The sequence below is a fragment of the Aegilops tauschii genome, chromosome 5 (assembly GCF_002575655.3).
Source record: "Aegilops tauschii subsp. strangulata cultivar AL8/78 chromosome 5, Aet v6.0, whole genome shotgun sequence".
In the NCBI taxonomy this organism is placed as follows: Eukaryota; Viridiplantae; Streptophyta; class Magnoliopsida; order Poales; family Poaceae; genus Aegilops; species Aegilops tauschii.
In genome coordinates, this window is record NC_053039.3 from 557,472,183 (window position 1) to 557,482,971 (window position 10,789).

Consider the following 10,789-nt stretch of genomic DNA (forward strand, 5'->3'; position numbering starts at 1 on the left):
GTTATGAAATGGTTTTGCTGAACTATTGGTGATATCAGACCCCTACAGGGTGGAGACAATGGGGTCGTCGGTCCAAGGGTGGATTTTCCTCCAATTTGATCGTCTTCCCCATGGATCAGACGGATTTTGTTTCGAGTTTTTTTTCAATCAGCTGCACCATCTATACTTGATCAATAAAATATGGCCGATGCTAAAGTTAGCTGGACGTTCCCCCAAAATACCTGAAGCGGTGCCAACAAAAACGAGAGGAGGCACATAACTGGTGGCGTTTGGCACAACGACTAAGGCTCCGTGGAACAAGAATTCTCAAGATTGACGAGGAGAAACAAATCTGGAGGCATTAATCGTCTACATCCGCTACTGCAACTTCAGATAGTACAAAAACTTTCAGTTGTACTGTACTAGTCAACAGCGGATTTCAGTTCATGTTCCAAAATTCTAGTCTGGCATACGCTCAACGCGCACGGTCAGCAGAAGACAAACATATCCTTGTCGGAAGAAATCAGCCTCCGTGCAGACGATGTTCCAACGATCCGCTCCAGCTGCAACAGAAAATGTCGGCCCATGTTAACTTGTTTGCTAGGCGCTCAAACACAATCAAACTGAAAAAAAAATAACTACAGAAGAAATCCAATGTACTATATATGAACCGGTTATCGACTATCAGGCTCCAACATGCTTTTTACAACACGGTCCAACTTTGATGCGCCACGAACTTAGTAGCTGCGGTGCTGTACATGGAACCAAACTTTTACATGAAACGGTCGTCTCACCTTAAGGAGGTCCAGACGAGAAAAAAGCACATTGCACCTGGGGTTTCCTGATTCACCGAGCATATTTACAAGCTGAAAGAAAAGAAAACCCCGGGGTCAAGACAGATAAATCTTTTAGAACTTCGACAGCACAGCTTCAGACATAGTACGTACTGCACAGTCACAATCTAGTCAACACATACCTCTGGATAGAAATCTTTTCTCCCTGGCAATGAGTAGACAACCAAATGATGTCCTCCCCTGATCTGCATATTTAAAAAGCACGAGTTTAAACATTACACAAACGAACACTCAGGTGCATGCTCATGAACGGCAGCGAGAGCACACATCATAACAAGTAGGGACGGCCTTTCAGATGTTACGACCTTGTATCTGTGGAAGAAGTGAGATCTCTCACTATAAAGCAAGATCTTCTTCTGGCCCTCAAAGAACCAGAGTCTTGCACGAGATATATCCTGTTGTGACGTCGCCCTAATATATGAGCACATATAGGTAGTTACTATACGAAACATATTCATGATAAAAATGAAGACTGAGAGCAGACCCCTTTTAGTAGTTGAACAAAAATATAAGCTATAAGAATAAGGAAGATCCACTTACTCCCCAATTCTACAGAAAGAAGCATCCTGAGATTTCAAAAAACTGCTCAGCCTAATGTATTCAAAATAGGAACTGGCAAATAGCAACACTCCGCCCTGCATATTTGCAACAAACAATTAGAGAAATATTGCACATGACATTTCCAATCTACTAACATAAAAATTTCCTCCAACATGGTGCCATTTCCAGACAAGTATGGCACATCCACCGACAAGATTTACTGCAAAATGCACAACATTCTGGTACACCTCCGACAAATACTGTTGTAAAATTTTCCTGGGCGATAATAACATTAAGTATGTACATCCCACTGCTACAAAATGGTATGTTTGGTTATATCCCTCCAAAATGCTATGTGCTGTCAGATGCAGACACAGTTTCTTGAATTCTTACCCCCCTAACGTTTTAATTAACTATCAGGGCCTAACTCCTACAGGTTGACATTTAAAGCTAATCCTCCTACCAACGTCAAGAAATACCAAATTTAAGTGAACATGACAGCATTGCAGATATTACGACTATATAGAAGAAACAATACCTCATCTGACTCCTGAATCTTTGGGTACACCTGTATCATTACATCATAAAATAGTCAATAATAGGATACACATATATAGAAACGAAAAAAAATGTTAGATTTGTTCCAATAATTAAGAGTCATGACCATAAGAAGTGGCCAAATAAAACTGTATACGACCTCATAATTTTACACGGCGCCTAACACTGAAAGCGATTAGTTGTGAGCCATGATATCATGTGGGATCAGCACTTCTGTCTACAACTACATGTCCCAGCTTGTTGCTAATTTTTGGCCATGTCTAAGTTTACAATTTTGCTGGAGCACTTGATTTGGATGATTGGGTTTAAACTTCTTATTTCTTAAGGCAGTAAGGCGAGCACGCACCGCCCTGACGCCAAAGCGCCTAAGGCGGGCAAAATTGCGAGGCGCTGGCAGGACACCTTGTCGCCTAAGTGTCCAAACGGGACCCTGCATTACACCAATGCTAGAAATCCTTCTGCTCGTTCTTGCACACAACTTCTGTTGAGGTTCTGTCAAAAAAAACTTCTGTTGAGGTCGGTCAATGGCTGACAGCCACTGGCCTTGATGGAGTGGATTACACGCAGAACGACGCCAAGGTGGCTTCCGGCCATACTGCATTACACGACTGCAATAAGAATGAGTTTCTCCAAGAGGTCCGCGCACGGTTGCTGCAGGCTCAGCAGCATACCAGGAAGCACCATGAGCTCCAGCTCACTCTTCCCGTCAGCGCACTAACACGATGCCTGCCCCCGCCCAGAGTGCTCCATGCCTACATCATGGAATCAGTCATGTCCTTGTCCACTGGGAGGGCACAGCTCCTAGCGATGCTATTTGGGAGCACCTTGATGAGTTTGTCCAACACTACCCTCAGTTTCAGCTCGAGGACAAGCTGCTTGACGAGGGGAGAGATGTCATGTGGGGCATGACATACAGCCACCGGCAACGAGGACCCATGGCTGTGGACACAGCGGAGAAGGCACAGGCTGATTTGGAGGGGGCACCACATCCAGATAAGGATTTAGGTTGCTTCCCCTTACTAATTGTTTACATACAGTAGTTTACACATGAATTAAGTACTGTAAAAGGACAAGTGATAGTTGTGAAAATGAGCCGAATGTGCTAAATTCCATAATGCATTTGTCAAGCATGCAGTACAAGGACAAATGGACTCACCTTTGTGCAGAAATATTCAAAGCGGGCATCATCAAGTTCACCAATAGAAGATGCATCAAATCGTTCATACACCTGTGTGAAAAACATTTGTAATTTCATCAATACTGTTTTAGCACTAAGATGTGTCTGCTGAGCGAACCAATCCAAAATTTATTAGAAAACTCAGCAAAAGCCCTGATTCTTGGCATCAAATTTTGTTCAGATGCACTGGACATATCTGGACAGTAAATTTGCAATGATGCGATGGGAGTCTGGAGAGACAATGAATTAACTGACCTGCCGTATTTCAAGCTGTATTTTGGGAAGAACACCTGTAAACTCAGTCGCCAGCTTAACCTGAAAAGGTTGAGTTCCGGCATGTTAGAAACATGAGTCCAACACGGCAAATAGCTTAGTGACTTCCAGCATACTATATATACCTTCCCCTCGTAATTTAGACATGATCCGTTGAACAAAGCATTCATCTCTGCTCAGCAGGCAAAAAATTAGAACATAAATAGGTTTGTAAGTAAACAAGTAGATGATGATGCAAATAAATAGAAGGTCCACTCTGTGTAGCACAATTAAGAATAGAATAGCAAGTGTCACTTTAGACATGCACAACTAATGCAAGCAATTTTGAATACCAAAGAACCATGCATAACACCAGGGGACAGATACACCACTCGCAAAAATAATAATAATGTTTAGCAAATAAATGCAGATCATGATTAAAAAGCATAACTAGTTTAATTTTAGTTGATACTGAAAATTCAACTGAATGATAGAAGCTGCAGCCTAGAAAAATTGGAATCCAATGATGGCCAGAGTTCCAAGTGAAATTCCATACCTGGCGTAAGATACGAACTTAATATTATTGTCTGCCGATAGTACCGTGCTTGCTCATCCAGGTACCTTATAGCCAAATAAAGAAAATGTAACAAGCATGAAACTGACCTCACAAACATCAAATCAGGAATAAATTTCCAAGTCTTTTTGCAGTTCACAATACAGTGAGTTGGCGCCTTATACTCTTATAGATAGAAGTACGGCAATAGAAGATGCCATACAGGAATAAATATCCACTAAAAAAAGAATTACCATGGCCTGATCCGCATCACATTGGTTACATGCTCTTTTGATGGCAAATGATTTAGTTGTTCAAGAACAGCATGCAGATGCGACCAATTCTACATTTATAAATAACACAGTTATTTTTACCAGCAGGCATCAGAAAATAAGTACAGTAAATTATTTGAGTTGGAGTTTAACCTGCATAGATATCACATCTGCGTAATCAACAACCACTATCTGCACAGAATAAATGTATTCATAATTTAGAGCTTGCACACAGAAAAAAACTGAATGTGCACAGTTACTGTTCCTTTATGGAAGTCTATGTTGACTTATCATGGCTTCAACTATACAGACTGAAACACAGGGTTTCTTATTACAATACATTAGCAACTCTGAAGTATTGTGAAATACTTCTGAGACCAATGTACCAAGTATGAGTAACTTCTCTCAAACTAAGTTTCTTGGCACATGGTCAGAGTGCTACAAGTTTTAAAATATTCATGAGTCAAAGAACTACAAGTTTTAAAATATACCCAAATCAAAGAACTGGAAGTTAATAATTCAATGAAATACAAGGTTTAAACTAAACATCGTTGAGCTACGGGTACTCTGGACAAGCGTTGCAATAGCCAGAGCTCTGTCAATTACCATTTGGACACATCCCAAGCATAACATTCTGGAGCAATTAACAGGAATTGACGTGTAGTTTATTGAAATGTTTGTCCACTGAACATGCAGCTAGGGAAATTTAATTTGAAACTTATACCCCCTTCAAAATGATGACAAAATACTTGAACTTTCAAGAAATTCATTCAATCAATGTTTACAGACTGAAATAGATTATTTACACACACTAATGGTTATCAAAAATGAACTAATATATAGGACTGGAGATAGTAGTAAATAGAAAATAGTATATGGTTTCGAGTGCAACTAACTTCAATTGATGACAGGAAATCAGAATCGTTTTCCTTGGGACGTCCCTTTTTCTTGGTAACTTCACCTCCATCAATTTTCTGATAACAGGCAGGTATAATAAGGTCAGTTGCCTATGAGGTGTCCCCAGAACAATAAAAATATACAGCTGCTGGGCACATAAGTAATCATGACTAATTAAGTGTATTAAGAAACCTTTGTTAAAGAGTACTTACAAGTTTAAGCGCTAAAGGAGATGCAACTATGATATCAGAAGCGTAGAAATTGCTGTATAACTTAACAGATTTCCTGCAGAAGCATTAGTTAAAACATTAACTTTTTAAGAAATCTTATATAAATATAGAATCCTGTGTAAATATAAAAATATCAATGTGAAAGGAATAACGAATTTAAGGACATATAGTTTGCTAAAAGCATGAGATCTCACAGTGCAGATAACAAAAGAGTAACCAAAAGGTTCACAAAACACAAAAGATACTGAAACATTTTACAAGATGAAGTCTTAACAAACAAGTGAATATGAGTTATAATTATAATTTTTGTAATTGCTTCTGCTTCTGCTGAGGATTTGCCTATTCCTTTAACATACTCATGTTCACTTCAGAAGCCTGTGATTGGCAATGAAAACTGAAGAAAACAATTGAGCTGTTGACAAAAAAACTGTGGAGAGTACATAGTAGACGTACTAGTCCTCACAACTAGAAAATTATTACAAGGAAAAATTAACAGCACACTTACTTTGTAAATTTTATTCCAAAAAGAAAGTGATCTTCAACATCCCCAGCAAACAGAAGGTTAAAGTCTGTTGGTTTTGAACTATTTGGCTCCTCCAGTTCATCATCTGATTCGCCAAACTCTTTCTTGAATTGTCCCATAGAATTATCCTACAAATAAAAGTAAGAATTCTCTATTTATTAGCACCAGAGCAAAATAATAACTGAACCAGCAACCATAAATTATATATGCAAATGATTTGCAGATCCAAATGGAATTCATGGTATAATTTGGCAGCGTATTTCAGAGAAATTGATATTCAGATGCTATCTGTAAGAGTAGCTGCAAAGGTCAAATATTACCTTTTGTGTCAGCGGAGATAATTGGATTAATCTCTTCACAATGCGTCGTGCAATGCTTTTGAGAGGTAACAAGAAAAGAACCTAAGGTCATGATATAATACAAAAGAAAATAGCGATTAGTTCAACAGATCAAGATACAGCAAAATTACAAGCTGTGTATAAATGGAGGTACAACAACATTTACTCTTAACAAAATGAGACATAGCATTTTCTTGATAAAATAGTGCTGTTAATTGTCAAGCAACTGTAGCCCAGCACACATCTATGCAATACATAATGCCAAATAAGATACCGTTTTCCCAAATGTGTTGCGACTATCTGACATATACCTTTGGACGTGTAAAACCCTGATCGCGGTATGAGTCGTCCTCCATAACATCTGTGTTAGCATCATTCCTAAGCTTCGCATCATTCTTAATGACAACATCTCTTGTCCTATGAACATGGCTCAACTGCCATTGTGACAATATTGCACATTAGTCAGCATCATAACAGGTACAGTAATAATGCTACCAAATAGGGATTGTGAAACTTACAGCATGCATAAGATATGCGTCCATAGTACTGGAATCCACCTTACTACCCTTAAGATAAAATGGCTTCTTATTACAATGCATTATGTCACGATAGCTATTACCTGTAATAGATGATTAGGATTAGAAATACACTTAAAAAAAGTGGTAGAGAGAGCGCACTACACCATTTTAGGGAGGAAGCATGACATGTTACGCCACAATTTGTCTTAGATATGCTTAATTATACGAGAAACAAGGTGTATAAATGGAGTAGGTAACTTGGTATGTATATGCTAAAAGCCTAAAACCATATTGGTAATAATTCTTTTCTCAAAAATAGCGAGAATATGGATCAAGAAAAGACGTGCACAGCATAATCTTTAGGATAAGGGAACCACAAAAGGTACTTTATGTTCCTATACGCCAAATTCACCAAGACGGGCACCTGACAAAGTAGGATTAATAAATTCACCAATTCTCAGGGGCATTTACTGTTTTCACAAGTTATGGACAGTATTAACTCGTTCTGCAGAGGAGGGAAACAGAAGACCCCACCCATCCACCCACCTACCCAACAAAAACACCCACCCAAAACATGTTCAGCTTGTATGTGAACAAAATAGTTTCAATCCTTCAGGTCAAGAGGAATAAATGAAAGCCCACATCTGGATCAGTTGAGAGCCTTAAAGGGACGCAGTCTTCCATCTGGAAGAATGTATCCTAAAATCTTTACTTTCCCCTACTAGCAGATTGGGCAGAGAAGCTCCTGCCGGCTTCTTTGGGAAAGAAAAAATCTTCCTAGTTCACTTTGGAGATCAGTTTTAGAGTTATCACACACAAACACGTAGAATAAGTGTCATCTCATGGAATTTACAGTTGTAAGTCCTGATCCAACTAATATTATGTCCACTTTTCTGTTGTTGGGATGTGCTACAAGAACTAATAAGAAATATGGATCTTCGTGAATTCTAGAAAAATAACTCTCTTATTCCTCTCAGGAAGCACTATTGGTTAATTAATATCATAAGGTAATGAATGGCATGCGCTTTTAGTACACACCAATTCTAAACTGGGCAACTTTAATGTTCTACTGAGTCATGTCATTTGTGAAATAAGGCACTAACTAAAAGATAATCAAATAGGAGAACTTACAAAGTGAGAAGAACCTCGATCTATAATTCAAGTCATCAGAGAGGATTTTTTGCCAGTGGTCCTTCAATTTTCCTTTGACATCAACAAAAGGGTCATCAGAAGCTCCCTGAAAGTACAAAGCACTAAGAACCAGCTTTCAATATCAAGCTGCCTGAAGTATTTATTATTCAGAAAAACATCCCTGCACTACTAATGAAGTTGATAACTCAGCATGAAGCAGTTCAGTAATTTGATAACTAATTTAATGGATCAAGTACACAAGCACAGAGGAGCAGGGACAAATATTTCAGCAGGAGTTGCTCGTTGAAAAAGCACACTTCACGTACCACTGCAAACATATTGCAAGTAACTGCAGATGGCTGTGGAACAGAGAAATGCACCATAGTAACCCCTCACAAAAAGTGTTATAACATGAATATAGGTCATAAGGTGATTTAAACACATGATGAACATGAAATTTTGGTCTTCAAATTACACATATATATACAGCTATCAAAGGCTCAATTTCAGTGACCCGCATTTCAAGGAGAAACAAGATATCAATCAAAATAATTTAATGAGAGTGTATCATGATGAAATAATTCCATGAAGTACCTTAATTTTTTCACCTGTTCCAACCCATTTGGATTTTGGAATGTCCTCTGCAGGCATCTCCCATTTAAATTTACTCTTCTGATTCACTAATGCATTGACTTCATCATTTGCTAGCACGTGAGTAACATGACGCTGAAATGAACTGGAACACACAAAAAGGGATGGTATTAGAACGAGTTATATGAACATATCATACATATAATGCAAGAAAATAAAATGATGCAGTAGAGACAACATCAAACAAGCATTCTTAAACCTAGACATAATACACTATAACCAAAAACTGAATGACCGATATAATATAAACTAATATAATACTTGTTCATTTACAATAGCAATAATATGCGTCCCAGTCACTGAAGAAAAAAATGTGGATATTGTTGCATTAATAGCACTAACCATGACGACTCCATTTCATCCAAAGCATCACTTTTATTGCTTATCATATAATGTGCCTCATCCTCACTGGAAACATTGCAATCATCTGAGTCATCGTCATCATTCTGATGTAGGACTTGAGGGCTCTCATTGGATGGTTTCTCACGTCGAACAGCCTTCACTGCTATGATTCCAGCTGCATGCAATACTCAAGTAATTAAGCACCGAAAATTGAAAAGGTCATACTGACACATTGCACATCACTCTGCAAAGAATATTGAGCCAGTCATAATGTCTGCCAAAATAACACCACTCTAGCATCAGTAACCTCCCTATAAAATATTTGGTTGGTGAAACCTATGAAGAGCACCTTTTCGCTTTATGTTACTAGATGCGAAATGTACAACCCAATAGAGAATAAACAATACCTCCAAGAGCACAAAAACAGTAGAGAATAAACCATACGTCCAAGAACACAAAAAAGTAAAGTTTGGTTCAAAATGAGTAGAGAAGAAATTGAATTAGAAGAAGAGGTGGACTAGTAATATCTATATTAGAAAGAAAAACATTCAACCGTGAAACTACACCCCTTCCAATCCACTAATAAGATCATCAAAACTTTACGAATAACCTGGAGAAGGTTCATGAATCATGTATATCTAAGTTAGACAGTTACATACTTACTGAGTCTTAAATGGATGGAAATAAATTATTTTTGAAGTATGCCCAGACATTTTTCTAGCATGTACCACTTTCTAGCCTGTACTACCACGGTACCTCAGCTTCTAAGTAGAAACTAAACAACTGACCCCAGATATTGAGTTGCCATTTACTCATTTTCCTCTAGAACGCAAGGCTTCACCAAGCACCAGCATACAATTCCACATAATAATTTTAGCACGAAACAAGTGAGGAGGAAATCGAAGCACTACCAATTAACGCCTACAGAACTGTAACGAAAAGCAAACCTGAAGAGTCACGAAGATCGTCGTCAAGCACCGGCCTTTGGGGCTTCTCACGGCGCCTCTTCTGACCTGAAACCACACGACAGCGACATGAGGGGAGAGGAACCGAGCAAGGCACAAATTCAAAGCTTCAGGCAAGAGACAGCGACTAAGGTTTCGTACCTCGTGGAGTATCCGTCGAAGGGACGAGCTTCAGCTTCGCCATCACTAATCAGTGGCTACCAGTGGGGCTGGACGGCCCGGGGCGTCGGCGCAGGGGGGCGCAGGGGGGCTTGGGGGCGCGTACGGCCGGGGTGGACGGTGTCGGCGGCTCTTGACAGGGGCGGCTCGCTGGCGAGCAGCACGGAGCGGCGCAGAGGCGGGCACAACAGCTAGAGGAGAGGAGACCAGTATGCTGGAGGAGTAACGCCGGCGTCGGGGCGTCGGGCAGAGTCGGGCGGCGGCGTCGGGGCTCCTCCTCTCGCCGGCGGGGCTCCTCCCCTCTGTGGCGGCGGCGGGGCTCTTCCCCTCGGTGGCGGCGGCGGCGGCTCTTCCCCTCGGTGGCGGCGGCGGCGGCTCTTCCCCTCGGTGGCGGCGGCGGCGGCTCTTCCCCTCGGTGGCGGCGGGACAAAATGAATCGGCGGCGGCTCTTCCTCTCGCTGGCGGCGTGCAATGGGACGAGCGATTCGCTGAGTCGCTCGACGAGGGTTACGAGTCGCGTGGGTTCGCGTGGATTAGAGAGGATTGGCCCATGCAAACCTCCTGTACCAAATGGGCCAACGTGGTTTTTTGGGGTTTCTGACCCACGCGAGGAAAATCCTCTCGAAACCCCTTCAACCCACTCGCGCCAAATGAGGCCTCAGGGGCTGATTCCACGCCTCGGTTGGGCTGGCCCATTAGCAGTCTCCGCTCGCTGGACGCCTGGACCCGATCGTTCGCCCGCTGCTCCTTCGAGAAAAACCATTACCTACTGGTTTAGGTTTTCTCAAAAAACAAATACGTACGGGTTTAGGGGAAAAACCGACTTCCCTTTTTTTATTATACTTAAAAT

General features: G+C 40.6%; 1 protein-coding gene across 1 annotated transcript; it reads right to left on the reverse strand.

The window, feature by feature from the left end:
* Positions 1-260: 260 nt before the first annotated feature.
* Positions 261-10,361, reverse strand: LOC109776344 (protein NUCLEOLAR FACTOR 1). Its single transcript, XM_020334986.4, has 23 exons — positions 9,922-10,361; positions 9,763-9,828; positions 8,816-8,990; positions 8,417-8,558; positions 7,823-7,928; positions 6,692-6,792; positions 6,485-6,607; positions 6,156-6,236; positions 5,818-5,963; positions 5,295-5,367; positions 5,082-5,159; positions 4,339-4,377; positions 4,168-4,256; positions 3,917-3,981; positions 3,507-3,553; positions 3,364-3,423; positions 3,088-3,159; positions 1,912-1,941; positions 1,374-1,468; positions 1,139-1,244; positions 956-1,018; positions 774-845; positions 261-542 (listed from the first exon to the last, which is right to left on the reverse strand). Exons 1-23 carry the CDS (start codon positions 9,962-9,964, stop codon positions 468-470), a joined length of 1,947 nt encoding a protein of 648 aa, XP_020190575.1. The 5' UTR covers positions 9,965-10,361; the 3' UTR covers positions 261-467.
* Positions 10,362-10,789: the final 428 nt, after the last annotated feature.

Excerpts from the sequence above, each read along its gene's own strand:
- LOC109776344 (XM_020334986.4), bottom strand. The coding sequence starts at position 9,964 with ATGGCGAAGCTGAAGCTCGTCCCTTCGACGGATACTCCACGAG. Across the intron at positions 8,559-8,815 it reads GATGAAATGGAGTCGTCATG|TTCATTTCAGCGTCATGTTA; the intron begins GTTAGTGCTATT and ends TGTGTGTTCCAG. Across the intron at positions 5,368-5,817 it reads TTTGGAATAAAATTTACAAA|GAAATCTGTTAAGTTATACA; the intron begins GTAAGTGTGCTG and ends ATGCTTCTGCAG.